This window comes from Syngnathus leptorhynchus, chromosome 14 (assembly GCF_054491065.1).
Source record: "Syngnathus leptorhynchus isolate UIUO chromosome 14, UIUO_Slep, whole genome shotgun sequence".
Taxonomy (NCBI): Eukaryota; Metazoa; Chordata; class Actinopteri; order Syngnathiformes; family Syngnathidae; genus Syngnathus; species Syngnathus leptorhynchus.
Window position 1 is genome coordinate 3,039,600 of NC_141208.1, and position 24,325 is coordinate 3,063,924.

The following is a 24,325-nucleotide window of genomic DNA, read 5'->3' on the forward strand; positions in this document are numbered from 1 at the left end:
TCGCTCGTGTACGCGTGTCTACGGTCGTTTACCGTTTGGAACGAATCACGGGGTTAGGGTTCGCCGGGATCGGAAGGGTTGCTCACATTTTCAAAGCTGACGTTCATAGCGTAGCTTGAAACAAACTTCAACTTCACACGGAGGCAAACACTTCTACGAGATAGCGACGATACCATCAAAATGACATCTTTGGATTCGAGGAAAACACACACACACGCACGTGCACAAATTTTGGTTTGACGTATTAACCATTGGTGTCCTCACTTTGGGCCACAAAGTGCAAAAAAATGTGCTGGGAGGTCAAAGTGATCTTTGATCTGGAGATGCGAGCACTGGACTTGGTGCCGCTCGGTAAGGAAGAGCTTAACGCTATTGCCAGCCACAACTTTAGGAAGACTGTGTGAGACAAAACACTGTCTACTCTGTACAAAAGGCTATCACAGCTATATGAATGTGTTCAATAAATTAGAAAACAAATACAAAAGGACATGGTTGTTAAAAAAAAAAAAAAAAGCACACAATCATTTTCAAGACACTGGAGAAAGAGGGAGGGACAAATAAAAACCCGTAGCGTGCTGACCGACAGTCTGTCCAAAGACAAATTTTCTGTTTGCAAATGAATTCAACAAACGTCCCGAAGCGCAGGTTGGGGATGTTCCCACCTCTCCGACAAGGAATACTGTGCACTTGGCTTTTCTTTGGGACAGCAGCAGGCGTGTTTGCGAGCGGGCCGGCCGCATTCAAAAGCAAACCGCCGCGGTCGTCAGCCGCTCGTTCTCGGGAAGCTCCAAAGAGCCGCCGTTGCAGGATTGCTCAACTGCAATTCAACACAATCTCCGAGAGGTGTCGCAATCTTCCGAGCTAGCGCCCGCTCGCTCCGGAGCGGCTAAGTCTCGGCCGGAGAGACGTCGTGCGGCGCCGGGAGCGTCGTCGGCGCGTTCTCGCGTTCTTCCCTCTCGTCCGGCATCAGCTCATAGTGAAATTTGCTGGTAAGCGGGAGGTCCTCCGTCTCCCCGTGCCGGCCACTGTCGCCGGAGTAGAAGGGAGGGGAGGGACTCTGGGGGATCATGCTCTGGTACCAGTTCCGATTGTCCTCCAGCATATCCAAGATGTCCTGGGCATCCGGGTGGACCAGGTCGGCCCACGTCTCCCACAGAGGATGCACGATGTAGTCGATGAAGCCCACCTGGAAGGGAGGGAGGAATTATTATTTCTGATCAAACAGAATTGCATTAGAAATGGCAAGCCCCGCCCCCAAGTGGAAATTCCACAAGCGGCCCACCTGCGTTCTCTCCACGGACGCCGTGTGCTTGTCACACATGGGGCTGATCTCCATCCCCCGCTCCCTCTCTCGGTCTCCCTGGTGGAAGAACTCGTCCATGATCCTGTCGGTCCACTGGCGGTACAGATCCAGAGGCTTGGTGGGATTGCTCAGATCGGCGCAGTGGACCATGTTACGAAGAACCTGCGGCAAACGGCCCAAGGTTGAGGCTCCGGATTTTCGACTTTTGTTCCAAGTGCGAGCTGGTTACCTGCATCCTGTCCGTGTAGTTGTCCAGCAGAAGCACTCCCGAGCTGGTCACTTTCTTGGTCTCCACCATGGTCTTTAGGTCTGCCAGCAGGCTCATATGTTTGGACATGTCCGTGGCCAAAACCTGGAGAGGAAGCGGGCGTCAGGAGGCAAGGACGTGGTCTGGCCCGGCTTTACTTGTTGGCTTGCTCACCATGTCTATGACCATCCTCCGGAGCGTCTGCCTCTGCTTCTTGCCGAGGTTTTGGAAAATGTCGCAGTTGTCTTGCTGCAGCAGTTTGAAGCCCACGGCCAGGTGGTGGTTCTCCAGCACCGACTCGTCGTTGTACATCAGAGCCAGTTCGGAATCTGCGGGGAGACGAAAGGGGTAACTATAGCGACCGTCCAATCCCGCCCCGACACCTACGCTGATCCCTGCACGGCTCCAACACTTACTGGTGTTGATTAGGAACTGGTTGGACACGCCCGGGTGGTCCACGTCATGAATGGCGGCTGCAAAAATAGCCGCCAGGATCTCCAGATCGGTGAAGACGGCCTGGCGTGGATGGGAGAGGAAAATCAAAACAAATGAGGCTTATTAAGCCAACTGGGCGAGCAGGCTCGTCACGCCTTTCCCTCCTCGTTGCCATCTGCTATGCGATTTCATCCGGCTTGACGTCAATGCTCGTAAAACGACTACACAAGGCATGCGGGGAAAAAATGTCAGCGCGTCGGTTGGCCGCATTTCAAAGCCAACCACCTCCCAACGTCGGTGCATTACTGATAGAAGGCCTTCGCATTTGTAATTTCCAATTGAAGCTGCTTCCAAATGACGGGACTTACGTCTAGCGCTGGCGTGGACAGCAAGATGTGAGTGGACTGCGCCACGTCGGCGGCGTGCAGGTTGTTGTGGTAAGCCACGTCAGAGTGGTAGTGGCTCTCCAGGGTGAGCATGAACGTCACAAACGTGTCCGTCGGAATCTTGAAGGTCCTCATCAGGTCCCGCTCCTGCGTGATACAGAGCAAACGTTTAGTCGGTGAAGAAAGCTCGGGTTGGGCACTTGGATACGGACCTGAAAGATGGCGTACATGATGCAAGTGAGGGGTCGGTCGTGGGAGTGCTCTGCCACCCGGAAGATATTCAGACCCCATTTATTGATGCCTTCCAGGTCCTGAATTCATTCCACACACACAGGAAGGACTGTAAGCCATTGAGTCCAAGAGATAACCCTTTTTGCTTCCTAGATGAACATCTCATCACCTTAGACAGCAGTTCCTCCTGATCCGTCTTGACCCCAAAGCGATTGGCGGCGGTGCCTCCAGAGACGCCCGGCGTGTAGCTGACCTTCCTGACCCCGCCGATGTGAGTCATCATCCCGCCTTGCTGCTGCTGCTGGCCTTGCCGCCGCTTCCTTTCCCTCGACTTGGGAACGGGACACGGAAGCTCCAGCTCATTCTGTTTGTCTGCGCGGGTTCAAACAAACGTCCGCGTTAATCATCGAACGTCTGAAATCGTCCTCGCGTGAACCGAGCACGAGCGACTGCAGAAAGACGGGAGGCTCAAAACAAGCCAGCGGCAAAGTACGGGAGCGTGGGAGGGGAAACAGGTGCCAGCTGCAATGCAGATGACACCAAATCCTGCATCCTTCTATGAGCTCCGGTTTCTCTCGTTTTTTGTTTTTTTTTCCTCCCGTCAACTGTTTTCCGTCCTTTGCCTCGACCGGGAATACTCGAAAGTCTCAGAGGAGCAGCGTGCGTATGTGTCGGATCGAAGCTCACCTAGGAAGGTGTTGGAGATGTATTCTGACACTTGGTTCCCTGAGCGACTCATCTCAGACAGGTGACTCAGCTCCCGGTTCAGCATCCTTTTGAACTAGTCGAAGACAAAATGGAAAACAAAGTCTCATGAGGACCACGCTACATTACTCTTCACAGTTGACACAGTCCTAAATAAAATCCAAATTGAATTTCAAATACACTTTGCACACATGGATTTCAGAAGACGTTCATTTTGTAGGCTTCAGTGACCAAATGGGACACACCTTGATGTAGCCCCAAGACACGGAGAACATGTAGTTGGCCTCAGGCATGGTGCTGAGCTGTACCGAGCCCCGAGAGAAGCCTCGTGAGCGACTGAGCTCAAACCCGCAACCCGAGACCTCCAGACGCGAGCGCTTTGCTCACGTGTCCAAAACCGTCGCCGACCCCAATAGAAGGGGGGCTGCCTGCGTTACAGATCCGCATCTTCGTCACGGAATCGGCGCATGTGATGGAATCCCCCCCCCTCGGCACGAGCTCAATAGATTTCCTTTTGTCTTGTCGTTCTCGCTACATCCGACCTCCCTGCTGAGCGCCTCTCGCCATCCAGATGGAATCCTGTCACATAGGAGGGGGAAATCCAGCTTTCCTGTTCCCACATTGAGCGATGCAAAAAGGAAAGGAAGGCGAGACAGAGAGCGAGACGGAGAGAGAGAGAGAGAGAGAGAGAGTGAAAGAGAGCGAGGAGTCCCCTGAGGTGAAAAGACTGCTGCATCTTCCCATCTTGCTTTGCTCAGCCAGTCTTTTAAAAAAAAAAGGGAAGTTGGGGGAATCCCCCTGGCAATATTTCTCGCCCTTTCTCTCGTCACGGCTAATATTGCGAGTCGTCACGCGCAAGCCCGTCGCCGCTCCCGGCCGCCACCCGGGCTGCTCGCCTCCCATCTTTCCTCTTCTCAGTCATGCAGAACTGATCCAAACGCATACTCGGTTCAAAGCGCCAGCTTCTATTCATTCGTATCCACGCCGGCCTGGCTTAAGTCGATCATTAAAGCGGAGTCTCGCTTTACGCTTCAGCTTAGGTGGGGAATTTAGGTCACATTTAGGAAATGATGCAAATGCGATGAATTGAATAGATCACGCTCCATGTCAATGAAGGAAGGGCAGGCAGACTAAAATGACATTAAGCCACCATCATCATCCACTAACAACAACCATGAAACAAGACTGGCTTAATTGTACTACAAATGACCTTTGACCTCAACAACACACGTTCAAAAGAAGAATTACATTTGGTGGTGATCACTTTTGTCACCTAAGCTCAAGTCCATCCATCCATCCAGTCATCCATCCATCCATCCATCTCGGAGCACCACAACTTACCTTATTCCAACTAGTTAGCATCTGAGCGTTTGTCCTCTCTTTTTCACAAAAACATAGTCCCATTGTCACGTGACACAAGTCCAAGGACGACATGAAATATCGTTGAGTGTACTCCAGGGAGGGATCACTCCATAAAGGCACAAGTGAAGCTCTCACAGTGGAATGACTTAAGTGTGAAGTGAGTGGCCGGCCTTCAGTCTCACAAGAGCCGGCTGGATGGCTCCGCCCACCACCTCGGGGTAAAATGTGTCTCCACCTCTTTCCTTCCTCTTTTACTTTACAGATGACTTATAGCGTTTGGAGAAAAATGCCGGCCGGCCGCGGGTTTCAGGTATGAAACCTGGTCCGCGGATAATTCCAGGCACGGTGGAGCGTGCGTGTCGAGCACTCTTTTGTGACAAGTCTTACGGCATGGCATGCCTTGGCCTTCCTTCACTCGAACAGCAGGAAGATTATTGCAGGCCTCTTGCAAAACAAGGACGAACACGCAATCTGGCAAAGCCCAGAATGACTTGTGGCTCATTTACGTCTGTTTGGAGTGTCAACACAGGCGTTTCTTGGTAAACGCTGAGCAATCAAAAGAAAATCTGGTCTGGAGACAAAAATGAACGAGACACTGCCTGATGTGCTGGCCGCACTTTTACGGAAGGCTATAATTGAATGGCCATTTCTTCCAGACCCTCCACTACTTGTGTTTCAATCATCCCCCCCACCCCTCTCCCCTCTCTGAGGACGCCAGCACTTCAAAGAGCAAGTGACCACACGTGAATTCAAGTTTCCGACCAGCCCAGGGGCTCGCTCGCACGTCAGCCCGCCCGCAGAAGGCTAAACTCCTTTAACTGCATTCAGATGGTTGTGTTTGCCCAAGGCCGGCAGCGGCGGCCGCAGCGGCCAGGCTAATCATAGCGGGGGGACGGCCGTGGAGGAGGCTGAGGTCATCCAGACCAAGCTAGCGGTCAACGGGCTGTGTGGTCCCGGATACACCTGAGAGCTTGACTTTGGCGTTAGCATAGCAACTGGCTACGGTTTGTTCTGCACATTCCTTAACATATGATAAAGGTTAAAAAGTCATACCTTGTTGGATGCCATGTCACTGACGGAGCGGTAGGTCTGGATGGTCTCCAATTGGTCCAGACACCAATCTAATTCATCCATGGTCTCCATGGCCAGTTTCTGGTAAGACTCATCTGCCAACAGACACACGGACACGTAGTCAGGGTCCAAAGGATCCAAATCCATGTCGCGGGTCCCCGGCAGCATGCCGGCCGAACAGCCGGGAGCTTCGGCGGCGAGCGAAGACGTGGAGTTGCACGCGCACAACTCCTTCATCTTGTTGCACCGCCTCACAAAGTTCAACTCTCAGACAAACTGAGTTACTACAGTTTGTCTCTCAGTAGCCCCTTTCTCTTGGCGCCTTTGCAGACCCCCCCCTCCCCACCTCTCAGTCTGCTCCCCCCTCCCCCTTGGCAGCTCATGGAGCCATTGGACAAAGTCAGCCGCGTGCTGCCGCCTCCTGCAGTTGGCGCATTGTCCCCGAGCCGACATTCATTGTGACCGGATCGGGGTTGAGTCATTTCTGTTCAAAGTAACGTCTGCTTATCCACATTTCTGACGAGAGATGAGGCATCGAACAGCAAACATTGGAAAGAGGCCAAAGCAGGACTTGAGCCAGGTGCCAAAAAGCCAAAGTACTTCCTATTTGAACTTGCAGAATTCAGACCAGGTGAAGGACAATTCAGGTGCATGTCAAGAAAAAAAACAAAAGAAAGGAAATTCAGACTTATGACTTCAAAGTGCAAATTCAAACGCGTCTTGTCTACGCACGTCGTATGGAGCGTTTGTTGATTCAACAAATTTGTGCCTGCACACATCTGGATCTCCCCACCTTCCTTTTCCTTGACCTCATAAGCAGGCGTCACACATGGAATCCATTTAGCCCATCTGCTCTGCTCTGCTTAGCACAACAAGACAGCCAGCACGCTGCTCCCCGTTTTACGTCAAGATCCAGCTTCAAAGCGCCCGTCGGCAGATACGCTCACCTTCGAAATATTTGCCCCGACTCCAAAGTTACCCTTGGATAGAAACTAGCGAGGTATCCCAGTGAAAAACGGAGCTCAAAGCCTTCAATGCAAAAACGCGGTTAGCTGTCGAAACTTGGACTCGGTCCACGAGCGGAGGTCTCGGTCTCGGTCTCTCTCTGCTGCCAAGAAGGTGCAACCACATCCTGCTCCAGTTCCTTTCGGTCAAGCGAGACAGAACGAGGCAGTTCTGGGCAAAAATCAAAAAGGCGCTCACCTATGCTGCAAATACCGTCGTTGGCTCGTTTTTAGAATGAGACAAATATTTATTGGCGATATGACTCCAAAACGTTTACAGATGTACTTTGAACTCGGAGCCGTATGGCACGTATTTGGATTTTGGTCAGTTCCGGCCATAGCGACGTAATCTGCGTTTCTTTGTCGCATTTCGAGCAGAATCCGACGGGTTCTGGCTTGGACTTATTTGAAAACTCGATCGGCTCCGGCGTCAAAAGCGCAATGACGCACGCTCGGGCCCCGGATGGAGAGCGTGGTACTTTTCCAGCCTGTTTTTCAATGGACGTCTTCTTTTTTTTTCTCTCTCTCTCTCCATGTGCCGTATCCTAATGCCTCAGCCATATGCGGCGGGCAGGCGGCTGCTATGAGGACAACAGGCCTCAGTGTCCAGACACGCTGTCTGGCTCGGCACTCTGGCCTATAGGTCCACAAACCGGCCTCTGTGAGCGCCGACAACACCGGCTGGGCTAAAAAGCCCGCCCCAAAAATTCATTGGTGGCCAAGACACCTTCCGCTCTCATCCGGCTCACACTGCCCGTCTCTGTGCTCACGCAAGCCAAAGACGTTTCCTTGGCCGTCTGACTGAAGCGCGTGCACGCTTCTGCCACCTTGTTTGGGCCAGCGGCAACAGGAGAAGCACAACTCGTATAGAAGGGAATAGAAAAAGCACTGCGGCAGAATTAGACGTCGGAAGAAAAATGTTTCCTCTACAACTCTGACGTTGATGTCGTGACTAATGCTGAGTTTATGCGTGTTTATCAGGAAATAATACGTCCACTTAGGCTTGAGTCAACAGCTAGCTTCAAGCTATTATGTGCGCAAGCAAACATTCTTTACCGTGACCTCATCGTGAGAAAGAGACAGCAATGAAAATGTGCAACAATGTTCTGTTCATTGCAAATGACTGACCACTCGGTCATCTTATCGTAACCGATGTACGTCAGATTTTTTTGGGGAGGGAGGGGGCGTAAGACTATTTCGAGCTGTTAAAATGTCGGCAGTGAAAAAGATTGCGACATAAATAGTTTGAAATTGGAGACAAGACCGCTTGATTCCTTACGTGGCCCTCATCAAACTGCTGTTTGATTCCATTTCCCAAGATGGTATTCCTATTGGGAATAACGGAAAGGGAAATCATTCGTTCCAGGATGAAATCAGATTTCTTTTTTGGCTGCGACAACATCATGGTTGCCATCTTCGCTGGCTTATTCTTTGAATTGAAACGTGACATCGCTCAGTTTCCTCGTAAAAAGTTTTTGTTTTGACCCCCCAGTAATTAAGTCAACATCCTGCTGAGGAGCCGGTGCAATTGTCAGACGTATACTGGTATATCTTATTGTCTTTGTTTTGTCTTTTGGGGGGGGGGGGGGGACTGGTTCCGAATCGTTTTGTGTGTAAGTGAATCAAAACAAATCGAGAGCACATCTGCGTTCAACACCGAAACCGCTTCTCTTACTAACGCGGCGGAATTTTGATGAGGTAGTTTACATAACCTATCAAAACTAGAGTTGTTACACAAACATACGCACACACGCAGGCACACTCACTTGACGCTCCTCAAACAATGCGCCATGCAGCTTTGTTGGCAAGGGACGGCCGGAGGGATGGGCCGCAACGAGGTTTACGAGTCTGCTGACGTCAATGACATAATTCAAATACTTAAACGAGCTGCAGCTTCCAGCTCTCAGGATCCTCTCCTTTGGCCGCGAGCCTGGAAAACCTGAAACGGATTCTCGTTGCGGATTCGAGTTACCGGGCCTAGACTGAACCGGAGCGAGTGAGCGGACTAATCATATGTGAGCCATCCACTTAAAAGGAGTCAAATATACATGACTAGACAGAGCTAAAACATTCAAAACAAATGACTAAGAGTTGACACGAGCGGTTGATGTTCCTGATGACCGTTCCGGATTTATCATAAGCGACGGTCAAGCACGTGCGTTGCCACTCATCGAAGCTAATCGGAATGAGTCGGGGAAGAGCGAGGCTTTTGTGGGACCGCTGGACTCACGAGACAGAGTCAGATGGTGTGCGGCCAAAACACACGAGCGCGTCCGGCAGCATGGCCCCTGCTGGTCTTTTCCACTTTTTCACAGCTCGTGACTGAGGCAACGTGCTTTTTGGCTCTTTTCAATCGGCCCGTATCAAATGGGATTCAAATGCCCACTTGATTCTATCGGGCAAGTTGGCATTTAAGATTTCTCACTATGAGGGTCAAAATCTGGTCTCCTTTTCTGTTCGGGGAGGTGAGAAAATGAATTCTTTGTTGTCTCAGAAGTATCTGATGACAGAAAAGATGACATTCAAAAGTGTGACGTCTTTGCCTTTCTTCCTCATCTTAACAGATCATCATTGTATGCACAAGCAAAGCCAAAGTTGAGCTTGTGACAACACTTGTTTGTGTTTTCCCCAATCGGTGCAATGATGGGAAGTTGAGATGCTTGAGATCTTTGATGGCGTTGCTGACGTCAATCGAACTGGAAGTACCAGTGCGGCAGGAAACAATGGCCGTAGCTCCTCCCCTGCTCTCATCTGTACTTTCTGATTCTGGAACGGGGAATATTCTTTCGCGACCCCAAAAACAAGCACCCGCACTCACAGTCATACCTCCGTCTTTGGGTCATTAAGTCACTCCATGCATCATTCTGACAAGGTCACTAAATGAGCTTACCTGCCAAACTGAGTTTTGGAGGAGGCTGGTTGGCCGCAGGAGACCTCCTGTAATTGCACAGCGACACAAAAATGGAAAAATGTAAGATACTGAATTCATATTGACAAGTGTTTTGTAAAAGGAGGTCAATCCTCCTTCCAGCCTACAAGCAAGGCACTATGGTCAACATGAGCACAAAACAATGTTTTGACACTGTTTGTTGACAAATAAAGACTGCCAGAGCAATTTGAAATCAACTTTTAGTAGAGTGGCGCCCTCCGGTGGAATGTTAGAGCAGCGCTAGGCAGGTCCGGTCCTGTGCACCTGATTCGCATGATCCATCCCCTCACCAGCTTGAGAGCGACCATTTGAATTAAGTGTGCCAAAGAGGGGAAACTGGGAAAACAGACCGGACTTGGCTTAGAGCCGAGCCGAGGCGGCTTGACTTACTTATTGGATGCACGTTGCACGTTTGTCAATGTGCTGAAGTTATTCCTGACGGTGCGAAGGCTTGCCAGAACCTGGAAAAACAATTCAGGTCAACGAGAGGCGGATTGCAATCAAAACGATGAGAGAATGATAGAATCACGTGTATTTCAGGTGAAAGATAACTGGTGGCCACTAGGTGGCAGAAAAGTCACTTGGGACTCATATTGACTTACCTGGGCAAAGGGAGTCACGATCAAGTCCTCCCCGTGCCTGAAATGCAACACCAGAGTCATCAAAAAGGCGTGGAGCGAGGGGCGGCCACGGATAGCAAAGTACTCACAGCTCTCCAACGATGGACGAGTTTCGAGAAAGAGACTTGGGGGACAATTCGTAGTCACTGTCGGAGCGGTACAGGAAAGACTCTCGACGCTGGCCGTGGCTCGCCGGGTTGGAATGCACGACTAGACCCGAACCCGGGGACGCCTGCGGTTCCGAGGGACTGCGGCACGACGACGGGCCGCCGTTCTCTCCCTCCGAACTGAAGACCAGAACATCAAGAGGAGATTGGAAGAGAAACACTGCAGAGAAACATGCCACACTGGACTCCTGCGCGTGCATAAGTCATAAACGACGCCGGAGCTTCTTTCTGTCTATGAGCGCACGGCGGAATAACGCACGGCCCGGCCCGGCCCAGCCCGCCAGTTAAAGCACATCTGGCTGGCTGGGCCGGGCCAGTCGGTCGCCGGCGAAGGGATTTATCTGGCTACCTGCCCGCCCGTCTCTTTTCCATCTACGTTAAACCCTTGCAGATTATCTGGCTACTTCACCCAAATGACGAGGCTGTCCTACAAAAAAAAAGATAACTTCATAATTACTAAATGGATCAGTCGGGACTCTTACAAGCGCTGACAGTTCGCCAGCGACTGCTCAGTAGATTTGCCACCTTCCAAAATAGCAGTTAGGGTGAGACGGGCCAGCTGAGTCAAAGCGCTTTGAAAATGGCCTCCTGACCTGTCGGGGTCCGCCTCTGTGATGTCGATCCGGGGGAGGGAAGCGAGCGCTAGACTCGTGGGCCTGGCCGGAATCACGGGGTCTTCCTCCGGGGTTAGCGAACGTCTCCGTTCTCGCTCCTTGTCGGCTTGTCGCCATGACAACGGAGGCAGCTGCAGGTTGCCGGAAAAGCGCCGGTGGACCTTGCACGCCTCGACTCCCAGGGTGCTCCCCGAGGAACTTTGCCACCCGGGAGGATGGGTCGTCTCCTGGAGGAAAATGACATCATCATCATCATCATCATCATCATCATCATCATCATCATCATCATCGGCAGCTAACGGTAAAAGGAGCTTTTCTGCTGACTTTGCACGCGGCAGGGCCTTCTTGGAAATGTCAGCATCCGTTTTGAGACACGGTGTGTAGTATTACAAAAAGTGAAAATGGAGCCTGGGCGTTTGTTTCCTTGAAAGATGGCGTGTTCAAAAATATCCACATTTTCCGCTAGCACGGCACGATTGACTATCGATCGCGATAGCGACAACCGGACATCATTTCAGTACTTGATTGATCTCTTGCTTCAAATGGCAGCCCCTGGCGGGAACTCTGCAATTGGAATGCAAGTCTTTTTCATGTATTGACGTGAAGAATGACACCTTTGCTATTTGATTGTCTCAAACCAAAACAGATGAAAGAAAGAAAATAAATACAAGTCTAGAATCAAACGACAAAACAGGTGCTTTCGCAAATCAAAACAAAAGGAAAGAACGGCGAAGGGGAGCCAGACACAGTCGGTCGGGAATTATGGGCCGTCGCCGAGAAACACAACAGATGGGCACACACACACACGCACACACACTCATTTCAGGTCTGCGTGTGCTCGTGGGGACCGGACAGTCATTTGTTTTTAGCAGTAAACGACACACCCGCTCATTGGTGCCGCCTCCATAGGAAAGAACGCGACAAGCATTTTGAGTCTGAGTGAATGGAGATCACCAACGGGCAAGAATGGATACTTACGTCTCCCGAAGTGACTCCTTGAACACTGCGGCTTTTCTTCATCGTGAACTGTTTTGGAAATACCGCCGGTTCACCTGCACACAATTTCCAATGACAAGGACAAACATTCAGAACAGATTCAACGTTAGCAAGTGCAAGCGCTTTTTGAATATGGTCTTCCGCAGTAACTCTATTGAGGCAATTGACCCTGAAAATGAAGCTTTAACTCGTTCGTTAGAAACTAACCAGAGCTGGACACCCAGCAAATGGTAGACACATCAGAAATGGATCAATATTTCCATGCGGGGCCACCATCGATTCACCCCGCATCCATCTGCATTATCCCTGACCGGCCGGCACTCGGACAAATGTGCACTTTTTGGCTCAAATTTCATACACCGAATGGCGGAAAAATAGATAGCGTACTTTAAAAAAATAAAATAATCACACAGCGCCTGCTTTCATGATGCCATAACAAGGAAGGCTAAAGAAATCCAAATCAAATCTGACTTCAAATATTAATGGGGGGGAACAGGGGGAGTGTATTTCCGTCACTCTTATAAAGCTCCCAATCTAAATTCTGCTAGCATTGATTATGAAGTAGAGAATGGAGCTGGAGGCAAAGCATGCTTTTGTTAAATCAATACTCAAATTGTAAATAAAAACAATCTAATAATGGCAACAACCGCTTGATTGTCCCTAAGCACGCGTCCTTAAGATTTCATCAAAGCATTATGAGTGAGGAGGTCCTTTCTCATATGACTCGACAGGAACATTTACTGTTCACAAATTGAATTTGTTATGTGACTGAATGATGTTTTTTTCATTGGGATTGAAATCAATGCAACCAAGATTTTTTCTTGTGTCACTTTTTTTCCCCACTTTAATACTTTTAATAATTGACTTCATGTTAATTATAAATAAATAAACGGTAACTATGTTTATTGGTATTTAGTTAACAATAAGATTCCCAAGAGGTTTTATGACGCAGATTTTTATTTTATTTTTTTAGCCTTTTCTGCGATGGTCAGTGAATAATGCATGAATCATAATAAGAAAAATCAGGCATGAGAAGGAGGCGGATAATGATGGAAATGCAAAAGCTGAATCAAATTAGGATTGCTCAGCCTCGGTAATTGTCTCTGCTCTACTGAATAGCAGTTTACATTTGGAAATTCCTCTCGACTAATTGCTTGTCAGGAAATTGCAATTGCCAAAACCAAGTTACAGACACAAGGATGAATAACAAAGGCAGAAACACAAAAGTCTTCTTTCATAATGCATCGCGTATCTGGGAACGACCTTGTATCACGATGCCATTTAAAGTCAATGACGTCCAGTTCCTACAAATAGGACTATGGTCAGGATGTTCAAAACTTGCCAGTGACGTCATCATCGTTACAATGATATTGCTTACTGTACAAAAAGATGTAAGTGGGCTTAAAAGCACAGTACATCAAATCCAGCATCAGTAAATGTTGCAAAACTTTGCAAATGTCATTTCCAAAATGTTCACTGCGAGAGGACACCAGAAAGAGAAAGACATTTGGAGAGCAACATACCCAAAGAGTTGAACTCGGCGGTGCAATCGAACGTGCTCACGCAGTCGCGGTCCCGATGTTTGCCTGCTCGCTCGCTCGCACGCTCGCTCTCATTTGTCGTCCTGCTTTATTTGCGCGCTTCGCGCTCGCGTGCCGCGGCGAGCCCAAGTGCTCATCGATTGGCTTTGTCACCCGCCACGCAAATCCCTCCGCGAGCTGCGCGTGTGCTGCGCCGATCGGCCGAACAGCCGCGTTCCGCCCCCACTCCTGCCGGGATCCTTCCGACTGACAAAACAGCCCGAGGAAAGAAGCGTGGATCCATCAGTCCGTCTGTTCTTGCACGCACACCGTCGAACGATTTCATTGGACTGAATCAGACAGTCAAAGGGACTCCACAATTTCCAAATCATTTTTTAAACTGAAATATTATCATTCTACATTTTAATAGTCATCATTGCTATTTTTCTTTTTGTTTTGTTAGTCACGAATGTTGGAACTTCGATTTTTCCCCCCAAAGCTTTCTTTCCGCACATGCATTGCTTTTAACGACAAAATTTCACTTACGTATTACGTGTTGTGTTCAAGGCCACATCACGTTTCAATTTCAGAGGACTATGTGAATGCTATGGCTGTTGCCAAGCAACAGCTGTCTAAGTGCTTCATCATATTCACTTTTGGCTTCTATCTTTTTCAGTATCACTGTTGCACCTCCTCCAATTCAGCATGATCCTACGTTGGACGCTATACACAAGCGTCAACTCCACAAACAAAATAGCTTTCTTTTTTTTTTCAAAATACAATTTTAATCCGTTAAAAGACAAAATTCAGTCAAGAGCTTATAAAAGGCACTTTAAGAGTGTGTAAGAATTCACTGAGAGCTTATAAAAGGCACTTTAAGAGTGTGTAAGAATTCACTGATATGTCACATGACAAACTGCACATACATGTCGCTCTGATCTTTTCCGGGTAGCAATTCAACTTGAAGAAATTTCGACCTGATCTGGAAAAAATAAAAATAAATACTGTTGTGGTCATTTTCCCCGAACCTTCAAGTGGCACGCGAGTCAATGGGCGTCATCTTTAGTGAGAAAAACACTTCCAGAACAAATCCCGACGACAAAAAAACCCAAATTCCACTTTACCACTGTTCCCAATTAAAGTCTTCACCACTTGCAAACACCTTGTAAAAGCCAAGGATTGTGAAGAAGATAATGGTGTCCCCTGTCAGCGACAGGCCGCAGGCAAGCCACTCCACCTGCAAGTGAGAAAACAAGGAATGTCAGGTCGAAACAAAAACTACAAAAAGAATGGGTGAATGGGTGAGAACTCACCGTGCCGCTGTGAGCGAGGACGAGGTGGAAGCCGTAAGCCGACATGACGATTCCGGTGGTTAAGAAATAGGCCAGATCTTTGCACGCGTTGGCGGGCTCCGACTCGTCGCTGACACGGTTGACCAAGATAAGCGGGACCGGACTCAGGACGTACAAAAAAAGCGCAAACATTGGGTAGTAAACTCTGCAGAGAGACAAAGCACATGAATTTTCAATTGTGATTGCATGATGTTCAATTTCGGACAGATTTTGCTCTTGTCCATCTTTTATGTAGTGGAAATGATCACCATGGACAGTGGGAATAAATTCCCCTAATGTTTGCAAATCTTTGAGTCTGCAAAGTCACATGACCACGTCTGCAAGCAAGATCAATGTTTTCCATTGTGACGTCACATTTGACTGTGGCCGCTTTGTTTTGTCAAACGACGTACCCATATTCTTGCAATGCACAAGCCAGAAACAGAAACGTCAGCCCAATGGCGCAACCAAAAGACAAGCCGACCAATTCTACAGGAAGAAGAAAAAAAAAAAACATGTGTCCATGAGAAAAGCATGACTTGAGTTCAAATAGGACACTTGTTAGAGAGAGCGATTAATAATGGCTCCGCAAAACTACACAAACGATGCTCCGTTTGTCAAGCAGCTCAAGTACTTGAGAAAAGTGCCGAGTGGCAACTATTTCCAGCGAGCGCTCAGCTTTCACACTGAAGCAAATACCTTTGATACCAGCCATGTCGGACGACTAGTCGGCTCGGATCGGATCGGATCGGCTTCCCTTACTTGTTTCTCCGCGGTCACGTGATCCGCCAGTCAAGTGGACGATGCTGAAGGCTGACGTTGAAGCGCGGCCACGACGACCACAATGACGCAATTGATTGCAAATGTGGCCTTTCCGATTGTCACAAAGCGACTCTTGTCGAGTCGTTTATTTCATCACATGGCAACATGTGGCGCACTCAACAAGTGACTTGATGTCAGAAAAATTGAAAGAAAAAAAATCATAGTCAACTTTATGTTATCAATTGTCTGATTGGATTTGTTCGAATGATTGATTGTCTACCAGCCAAGCCAATGAAGAAATCAAGGTTGGGAAAGAATGAAGCTGCAAAATGGCAGCCCACTGCGACCCTTGTTTTCCTTTGTTTTTGCAGGGATATGCTTCTGCTAACGGATGGATGCTTCTTAAGTTCAGCCTCATGGAAAACTGCATCAGCACAAATGAGATCATCTCTGGCTGCTACCTTTTTTGAGGTCTTTGATGTGTTCTCTTTCCTCTAGCTCTGATGTTGAGCTTGCCTTAAACCTGGAGACCTAATGGGGGGGCATCACTTCAAAGTGCATGAGCAATCACAGAGCTGCAGACTGAAAAGTGAGGCCAGCCCTGCCTTGCCCCGCCCTGCCTTGCCCCGCCCCTCTGATGCAAAGCGTGCAGGCACCTGCCGTTCAAATTTTAATGACAGTCAATCAAAAGAAAAATATTCTGATGTTGTCAAGTAGATCGGCGGTGTGGAGTTTGGATTCAAGTTTTAGGATTGTTATTTGTAATTTTCTAGAAATGCCATAAAGGTGTCGCTATGTGTGAGCGAGTTGACTTTTTATCCCTCGGTACTCATCAATTGCTCAATTTCACTCCAATTTATAGACGTCATTCTCTGATGACTTTCAATTTTCCAGTGTGCTGCATTAGGCATCATCATATGATATTATTTCACAAACACAAATCATAGCTCGCTAGATCAGGAACAAAAAAACAAAAAAAAGATTGTAAAACGTTGACAACAGGCCAGGCTGGGAGTCAATCATAAAGCAAAAATAAATGTTTAATGTGGCACAATCACAAAAAATGCTGCCTAAAATTCAAAGACATGTCTTGTTGCCACCTTTGGATAAAAAGTTGAAAATAAAAAGCAAGTGGAAACGTTTGGTTAGGTGATGACCGATGGGCCGGTTCGACCCGTCCTGTGATGCAACTGGGAAATCTTGAGTGCTATTGTAGCTAACGGTGCCAGCACCACCTGTCACACAAAAAATATTTCCTCAGCATTTCCCTTTATTAATTCATTTTATTTTTACAGTTAGAGAATCATGTTTTGCACTATTTCCTTGTTTTTGTATATTTACCTGCGTTTCTTGAAAGACGTATTCCTTCTCGTAGCTTTCCAGATAGATTCGAACTGTGGCCCCGCCGCTACTTTCCGTCCCACTGAGTCTGTAGATGATTCGAGAGCCATCAGAGAAGACTATCCGCAGACCCTACAGAAGAAACGGAAAGTTCCAGACCGTCAAGTAATACGTCTTTGTAATGTGAAGTACCTGGTTCCGCGTGATACTGCTGTCGACGGGATCCGTGTATTCAAAATTGTCTGCTTTTTCCACTCGGTAGATTTTGTCTTCCACGGCAAATCGCCGCTTCACAAAGGACTTGTCTGCAATCATGATCTCCAGATCCTCCATCATTTCACAAGCTGCATCGATGTCTATGTTCTCATAGTCGTATCTGGAGCAAAAACAAAGAGCAAAATAGATCAGGTCAGTCTTTCGAATGCTCAGTAGTATATTTCCATTTCAGAGGTCAACTGAAATGCTTCATGACGTGTTGACTTCCAGATGATGCAATGGCGACCTCTAGATGGCAGCAATGCTCTGAGCAAAGGTGTAATCGGGCTGCTGTCCCCCTTGTAACTTTGCTTGGGGAGGGGGAACCTGTCCAAATTTGCTACACTTGGTGAAAACACCTCAAGAAGACACAGAAATAGTAAATGGATGAACGCAGGTGCTTCCGGGCCATACTGGGAGCAAAATTAAGTCCATAAATTCACCCAAATGATTTTGAGGCACGGCTGTTTTTGATCACAGCACACCTAGTGAAGTAGTTTCTTCCATATTTTAGCCAGTGGTACTTGAGTATATCTTCCACGCTTTGCCTTCTGGTGGCAAGGATGGAGAGCCACGCCAGTGCGGCCCACAGCCCATCCTTCTCACGAATGTGATCTCCACCTGAGATATGAGACGTGACCAAGCAATCATCCGCTGGAAAATACTCAAGAATATGTTGTAACTCCAGGCTCGGGCATTACTTGTTCCAAAGCTTTCCTCGCCACACAAAGACAGTCGTCCCGCATCCATGAGGTTTCCAAAAAACTTCCACCCAGTGGGAGTTTCATATAGCTCTATTTGTGTTGCCTTGGCTACTCTGCAAGAAATACACAAATAGAAATGATTTGAAGGTCACACAGATAGAATTGAAACTCAAGCAGAAGCACAAAACCAATGAATACTTTTGAAGGTCACTTTAGCTAAAAACATTCAAGCTAGCTGAGCTTTGGCGCAAAGAGAGTCAAGCTAGCTGAGCTTTGGCGCAAAGATAGTCAAGCTAGCTGAGTTTTAGCGAATTGGTTTACATATCTGGAAGCTTGATGGTCAAACGCAAGTCAATCCCATCAAATGAAGCAGACCAAAGGTTTTTACCTGTCTAAGGCAGCACTTGTGGGCATGCTGCGGGCAAAGCCCCTCACCCCGCTATGCTGAAAGTATGGGATACAAAAGATGTTGTCAGCAATCACGGCCACAGAGTCAGACGGGGTGACAAAGAGGCCGTGTTTCCCGAGGATCATGTTTCGATCCTAGAGAGCCAATAAGCAAACAAAGATCCAATCAACACCTGGGCTTCACTTGTAGAGATCCAGTTCTATTGCAACCACAGCGATTTGGCGTCAACATCTCAACGTCGGGCGGGCCACACACACACCCCGTCACTATCAAATGCTGCACCAAAGTCGTGCTCTCCGTCCCTCATGTTGTCAAGCAGGTCCGCGGCGTCCATGAGGTTAGGATCGGGACGTTGACCTCCAAAGTCCTCCGACGGGACACAATTAACGGCCGAATTGGCGGGACAGCCCAACTCCTCACACAGGATCCGCTTCACGTAGGGACCGACCTCTGGAAACAGGCAGGCGATACGCCATGAGACAGACGTGGACCTGAGGCTTACCTGTTCTGCTAATGGACTGTGGACAGCAGCCTGGGACACCAATTTATAGACAGATTCATATGGACAGTGACAGATTCAGGCGTGACGATAGAACGCGGTCAAAGAAAATCCGTACGGTCCGGACTACCTCTGCCGTTTCGAGTTCTCACCTCCATGCATGGCATCCAGTTTTACGGTGATGCGGTTCTCGCCAGACAGGAGTTCTTTCAGGGCAGCAAAATCAAAGATGTTCCTCATCAAGTTAGCGTAGGACTCCACAGCATCCACAATTTCGACTTAGAAAAACAGGAGAGAGAACCATTGCTGCTTTAGCTGTTCTTTTCTTTGACTTTGCTTTCCCATGATTTACCCGTAAAAGGTTTGAACTTGTTCTCCAGATCAAATGTCTGTTTTCCCAGAGTTGTCAGATCCAGTCGGAGTCCAGGGCAGATGGCAAACTCCTCGATGGTTCTGCTGATCTGGTAGATCTTGTCTGCGACGGCGTCGTTGGCCGGCCCTTGACGAGGCAGAAGGACCCATTTCTTGTTTTCTTTTGGAAAGCGTTTCTAAATCTCGAGAAGGCTGTACAGTCCGGCTCAGTGACTGCGCAGTAACTACTCTCGTCGGATAGGATTACGGGTGAGTAATACCGCTGCATACCTCCGTTTGCAGTGTTGAACTTGATGCCAAAATCTCCATCGGGCCCCGCCGAACTGTGACCGGCGCTGAGGATGATGCCGCCGATGGCTTTGAATTTCCTGATCACGCAGGAGCAGGCCGGCGCGGACATAAAACCGCGGTGACCGACGATGAGACGGCCCACCTGAGGAGACGTCACAGCGGGATTTTGGCAAGAGGCCGCAGAATAAGCAAAGAAGCGGTCGTGCTGTCACTGACCCCGTTGGCGGCCGCCATCTGCACGATGACCTCAATGGCCGTTTGGCTAAAGAAGCGTCCGTCGCCCCCCACCACCAGCGCCGAACCCTGGCGATCACGAAGGTCAATAGAGGAGAAGATACACTGGATGAAGTTGTGCAGATAGTTCCTCCTGGACTGGAAGACGTGAACCTTTCTTCTCAGACCGTCGTTCCTGGGTCTTTGGTCAGAGTAAGGGGCCGTAGGAACGGTCAGCACCCGCAGAGGACCCTTGTCCATCTTTGTTTTGAAATGTTGCCGGTGGCGGGCAAAGCTTGAGGGCCGCTGTTGTTTTGAGACAACGTATTACAGCTCGGGACGGAACTGCTGGGTGAAATCTTGACTCCTCCCATTATTCCCCCCCCCCCCCCTGGGGTGTGTGCAGGGTGGCAGTGGTCCTTACTGGACCCAAAATAACCTTGCATGTGCAGACGCAGGGTGAGTAACTGAAGACGCTCTTTCACACATGTGCAGGGAGATCACTGTCAAGTCCCAAAGTTGTGTTTGGGTGTGTCTGCATGGAGGGGGGGGGCTTCTCACGACATGCAAAACACGCACGGCATCTCACGTCCAAACGGAAGCGTTAGCAACGAGCCGGGCCATTAGGAGATCAGTGGAGAGAAAATGAAAGGGGATAGTTGCCTTTTACAACGTCTTTACAAAACACATTATCAACTCTAATAATAGAGGCACAACGCTAGTTTAGAGGAAACACGGGCATGCTAGCAATTGGGTGTAATTCAGTCAAGTCCAACTGTGATGATGAACTCAGGAAATGAGTCAGCAGATTGGATGCAATCCATGAAAAGTAGTAAATACATGAATAAAAGAACTGCACTGCCCTCTGTAGTTCATTCCCAGTACCCACAACCCAACCCAAGAAACTAGTCAACATTGCTGAGTTTCTTGATTCTGTTTTCTGCAAACTAAAGAAAAGCATCAGGAGCCAGCACAATAGTTTGTCTTTTTATTCCATCTGGAATTAAAATCCACCTTATAATAAAAGCTACACAAATTCTGAGTCTATCTATATATGCAGTATTATGGACCATATTGTAATCATCTGAACAACATATTCAATTCAAACATACATTTGTTAGCCTAGCTTAGGATGTGTGTGTTTTCTGAGCTAGCGCTGGTTGTTGCTCTAAACTTTGGTCCTGTGGAAGTGACTCAAATCATCACGGATGGGACGGTCCCTTCAATGCCTTCTCAAATGATGGCCTCTCCACACTAGTTGCTGTAGCCTTTCCTATTCAGCCGTTGTTGTTTGCGAGAAAGCCGCCTGTCTCCGATGACGACCAAGACTCGCCCAACGGTCGGAGCGCTAGCTGCGTGAAGCGAAGCCAATAGGAAGCTTTCCGACCCGGCTTCAAATGGATCCCTCTTCTGCGGTCCGAACGTCCCTTGTGTCTCACCAGGAAGTATCTCCCGTTCAAGTTGGTGTCCCCGCAGCTATTGAACCACCAACCGCCTAAAGTTAGAAAAAAACAAAGAATACACAGTAAGCTAGTTGCCTTGATTTGTCAGGAGATGTCAAAACCCTTTACCAGTGTAGTTGCGAGCGCAGTTGGGGTCCCGGTTCTTGTCATTGTCCCTGTCCTTAGTCGAGAACATCAAACCCGTGCGGTTCTTCATGAAGTCGCTCAGATCTCCGGACAGTAGCTTGAGGCCGAGGGTGTAGTTGTTCTCCGGACCGCCGAGGTCGCACGTGTATTCCATGAAGCGCTTGTTGTTCTTCCAGTCTTCCAGATGGATGTGAAGGATGGAGTTGCCCTGAGCAAGCAGTGAGTGAATCTTGCTGAGACCCAGCCAAAATTCCCCTGGTTGACCACAGATGAGAAGCACATCAAGAAACACGAGAAGGCAAATTACGAAACAAAACAGCACACTTCGGTGAAGTACACGGGATGAAAATCACTTCAATGTGTATCCCAGTGACCGCAACACTCTCAAGCTTGGCAATTAATAGAAATCCAACCGATTTTGTCTTCTCACGATCTTACAAAGATTAGAATGAACGAAAAACGATGACGTGATTCTGAGCCTGCCATTTAATGACATGTAAAATACACCCAAAAAGTATTTCACAATGTGTACATTTAAATACTCGACATTTTTTGTTTTCAAAGGCTAAAATCATTATGGAATCCCATTGACATGCTAAGTATAAATTAGCATCTACCTTTTTTTGTGTGTGTGAGGCAAATGTTATTTTTGGCTTTCGCAACACCTCATAGATCGCCCCCCGCCCTTGACACACCGTGAAAATCTCCAAATCCATTTTCATATTTCTCCCAGGTTTGATCAAAGTTGACAGAGCCGTCCTTCCTTCGCTGGATTACTGTCGCTCCATGATCTAGATTAAAAGAAAGTCAGTACAACAAATAATTTCCTTCCTTCCATTTTGCAATTCCCATCAAAGTTGAATCCTCCAGACAAGGACTTTACCTGCGCTCATGTCACAAAACACCTTGAAGGGTTGCGATCCGTTGGGTCTGATGGCGTACACTCGACTGATTTTCTCACCTCTGTTAAACAGGTCATTGCAGTCTGACGGGAGATCTGGTTGAAACGGAGAAACCTTCATCAGACTGCCCAACCACGTGTCCTGACCGAGAGCAGCGATCCTAAGGTGACTGTGAAGCTCCCGTCTCCCCATCTTACCACCATCTGTGCTTGTCTGGCTGGAGTCTGAGACGAGATACGGGATGAGTGTCGGCGTGTCGCTGTTGAAGGATTGGGGCATCCTTTCCATTGTGTCTTGGGCTAATGTACTGGCCGTAAGCTGGGAGACACGGTTATAGCTATGAACACCTGGGCGTGGCCTCAGTGTTGACGTACATTTGCAAATATTCCAGCACCTTTTCTTCCAGACTCTTGAGCTTATTCCTTTGGTAGTTGAGTTGATCACTTTGCTCCTTGACAGCCTTCAGAAGCTTGGTGATGCTTTGCTCCTGGTTGTCGATCACTCCCTGGTTTCAAGAAAGGAGGAACCGGGGTCAAACCTGGATACCTGAACTTGCCTTGCTACGGGTCGCTAGTCACGATGCCTACGACTCATCACGTAATCATGAAATGGCTCTGCTGAACGAAATGGAGGGCGTCCAGGTGCCTTACCCGAAGACCGCTGATCTCTCCCGCTCGGTCGCCGCCGCTCAACAGACTCCTCAGCTTCTCTTCCAGGCCGTTCACTTGGTTCCGCAACGAGCTCTTCTCCAGCACGATGCTGTCCACCCTAGAGTTGATTTGAACGGATATGCCCCGGATCTCTTCGTTGTTAGCTTTCAGGACCACCGCTGTCTTCTTCAGCTCCTCTTCTTCCTCCTTGATTTCGCTGGCCAGCACAGAAAGTTGGTAGAAGGAACGGTCAAAGATGTTGAGCTTCTGGAAGATATCGTTGATCTGTCCCTTGGTCTTGTGCACAAAATCCCGCAGGCTCTGGCCAAGCTGGAGGAGGCCGTTGGCCAGGAGACGCACATCATCCAGACCTGCAAAGTGCGAGCGGGTGCTTTCAGGAGAAGCGATGGGTTGCGGGCTAGGCTGCGGGCCGGACTGGGGGCCGGGCTGGACCTCTTTACCGCACTGAACGGGGAGACAAGCGCCGGCGAGAACCAACAAGTAGATCAGAGTTGTTTTCATGTCGGTGATCCACTGCAGACGGCCGTCCGCCCGTCTCCCTCTTCAGTGACTGGCCAAAGAGCCATGGGAGGAACATGACCAGCTTTACGCACTGTCACAAGCGACTTAATGATTAACGTGGATCGCATCGATTCCTGGAATGTTTGGAGTCTCCTGGCCTGGCCCGCTTTGCATCATGCGTTAAATGTGTTTGTGAGCGCTTTTGTAATTTGTCGGGAGGCCGGTCCTCTCGTCGAAAAGGGGGGGGGGGGGGCTCGATCCATAGGTCACAAAGAAATACCGTGTTTGTCTTGACCAACGAAGTAACAAAACAAGCCACCGTGACATAACACAAGTCAAATATGTGACGCAAAAGAGAAATATCAAGCGACACCTCAGGTCAATATGAAACATTCTGAAATTTCCTCGAACTATGCTTTTCCACCCCGAAGGAGTCCAATCGGAGGAAAATGAATATCCGACAGCTGGCAAAACTAGTTAATAATTATTTTCCATAAACGCTCTTGGTGAATCTAAAAACAGTCTGATCTAAACCAACATAGCACTTAAATTTGATGCAACACCAAATATTTCTTTCAAACTGATTTTTGCATGACAACCAAGTTTTCTCCAGAATGTGTACAGTCTGTGAAAGCGATAAAGTTTTTTTTTTTTCTTCCCCTTCGAGCGCTCCCTCCCTCAACTGTGAACCACAATCCCTCATGGAGTCACTTGTCTGCCTGTGTCATGGAAAAGGAGTATTTCTTTTTTTTGCTGGCTAATACTTGGTGATTCCTTTTCCATCCGTGGTCGGGCTCGAAGACTCTTAAGAAGCGTATATTCCAAATAGTTCAACTCAGGTGTATTCGCTACCACGGAATGTTTACACAGTAAATAAAAGGTGTTTGTTTTCCTA

The 24,325-nt window shown here is 48.4% G+C and overlaps 4 protein-coding genes and 1 long non-coding RNA gene across 7 annotated transcripts; 1 reads left to right on the forward strand and 4 right to left on the reverse strand.

Annotated features, from left to right (window-relative positions):
- Positions 1-499: 499 nt before the first annotated feature.
- LOC147045990 (3',5'-cyclic-AMP phosphodiesterase 4B-like) lies at positions 500-13,725 on the reverse strand. Its single transcript, XM_085930401.1, has 17 exons — positions 13,594-13,725; positions 12,053-12,126; positions 11,054-11,301; positions 10,383-10,580; positions 10,276-10,312; positions 10,064-10,134; positions 9,635-9,681; positions 5,723-5,835; positions 3,290-3,383; positions 2,772-2,974; positions 2,584-2,682; positions 2,354-2,518; positions 1,967-2,066; positions 1,725-1,879; positions 1,533-1,655; positions 1,283-1,465; positions 500-1,186 (listed from the first exon to the last, which is right to left on the reverse strand). Exons 2-17 carry the CDS (start codon positions 12,092-12,094, stop codon positions 887-889), a joined length of 2,178 nt encoding a protein of 725 aa, XP_085786527.1. The 5' UTR covers positions 12,095-12,126; positions 13,594-13,725; the 3' UTR covers positions 500-886.
- A 630-nt stretch (positions 13,726-14,355) lies between these two features.
- Positions 14,356-16,235, reverse strand: LOC147045991 (leptin receptor gene-related protein-like). Its single transcript, XM_085930310.1, has 4 exons — positions 15,621-16,235; positions 15,335-15,410; positions 14,904-15,087; positions 14,356-14,827 (listed from the first exon to the last, which is right to left on the reverse strand). The coding sequence occupies exons 1-4, from the start codon at positions 15,634-15,636 to the stop codon at positions 14,711-14,713; spliced, it is 393 nt and encodes a 130-aa protein (XP_085786436.1). The 5' UTR covers positions 15,637-16,235; the 3' UTR covers positions 14,356-14,710.
- On the forward strand, positions 15,131-20,790 carry LOC147045992 (uncharacterized). 3 transcript variants are annotated; one of them, XR_015068214.1, is made up of 4 exons: positions 15,131-17,189; positions 17,287-17,432; positions 19,293-19,512; positions 19,644-20,790. It is a non-coding gene; the product is annotated as an uncharacterized LOC147045992 (long non-coding RNA). The 3 variants fall into 3 exon arrangements; XR_015068215.1 differs by having other exon boundaries at positions 15,131-16,154; positions 17,059-17,432; XR_015068213.1 differs by having other exon boundaries at positions 15,131-17,432.
- LOC147045993 (phosphoglucomutase-1-like) lies at positions 16,511-20,060 on the reverse strand. Its single transcript, XM_085930301.1, has 11 exons — positions 19,771-20,060; positions 19,534-19,696; positions 19,244-19,390; positions 19,044-19,169; positions 18,652-18,842; positions 18,372-18,526; positions 17,981-18,096; positions 17,765-17,900; positions 17,217-17,400; positions 17,025-17,156; positions 16,511-16,918 (listed from the first exon to the last, which is right to left on the reverse strand). Exons 1-11 carry the CDS (start codon positions 20,026-20,028, stop codon positions 16,829-16,831), a joined length of 1,698 nt encoding a protein of 565 aa, XP_085786427.1. The 5' UTR covers positions 20,029-20,060; the 3' UTR covers positions 16,511-16,828.
- LOC147045994 (angiopoietin-related protein 3-like) lies at positions 20,742-23,494 on the reverse strand. The gene is made up of 7 exons (XM_085930303.1): positions 22,909-23,494; positions 22,653-22,763; positions 22,456-22,576; positions 22,240-22,353; positions 22,052-22,147; positions 21,339-21,611; positions 20,742-21,262 (listed from the first exon to the last, which is right to left on the reverse strand). The coding sequence occupies exons 1-7, from the start codon at positions 23,428-23,430 to the stop codon at positions 21,045-21,047; spliced, it is 1,455 nt and encodes a 484-aa protein (XP_085786429.1). The 5' UTR covers positions 23,431-23,494; the 3' UTR covers positions 20,742-21,044.
- Positions 23,495-24,325: the final 831 nt, after the last annotated feature.

Coding starts and splice junctions, on each gene's coding strand:
- LOC147045990 (XM_085930401.1), bottom strand. CDS start 12,094: ATGAAGAAAAGCCGCAGTGTTCAAGGAGTCACTTCGGGAGAC. Junction 10,581..11,053: donor ACAGAGGCGGACCCCGACAG/GTCAGGAGGCCA, acceptor TCTGGTCTTCAG/TTCGGAGGGAGAGAACGGCG. Junction 2,519..2,583: donor TCATGTACGCCATCTTTCAG/GTCCGTATCCAA, acceptor TGTATCACGCAG/GAGCGGGACCTGATGAGGAC.
- LOC147045991 (XM_085930310.1), bottom strand. Junction 15,088..15,334: donor TGTGCATTGCAAGAATATGG/GTACGTCGTTTG, acceptor GTCTCTCTGCAG/AGTTTACTACCCAATGTTTG. Junction 14,828..14,903: donor TCCTCGCTCACAGCGGCACG/GTGAGTTCTCAC, acceptor TCTCACTTGCAG/GTGGAGTGGCTTGCCTGCGG.
- LOC147045993 (XM_085930301.1), bottom strand. CDS start 20,028: ATGGACAAGGGTCCTCTGCGGGTGCTGACCGTTCCTACGGCCCCTTAC. Junction 19,697..19,770: donor AGATGGCGGCCGCCAACGGG/GTCAGTGACAGC, acceptor ACGTCTCCTCAG/GTGGGCCGTCTCATCGTCGG. Junction 18,843..19,043: donor ACTGGATGCCATGCATGGAG/GTGAGAACTCGA, acceptor GCCTGTTTCCAG/AGGTCGGTCCCTACGTGAAG.
- LOC147045994 (XM_085930303.1), bottom strand. CDS start 23,430: ATGAAAACAACTCTGATCTACTTGTTGGTTCTCGCCGGCGCTTGTCTC. Junction 22,764..22,908: donor GAGAGATCAGCGGTCTTCGG/GTAAGGCACCTG, acceptor TCTTGAAACCAG/GGAGTGATCGACAACCAGGA. Junction 22,354..22,455: donor CCAGACAAGCACAGATGGTG/GTAAGATGGGGA, acceptor CGTTTCAACCAG/ATCTCCCGTCAGACTGCAAT.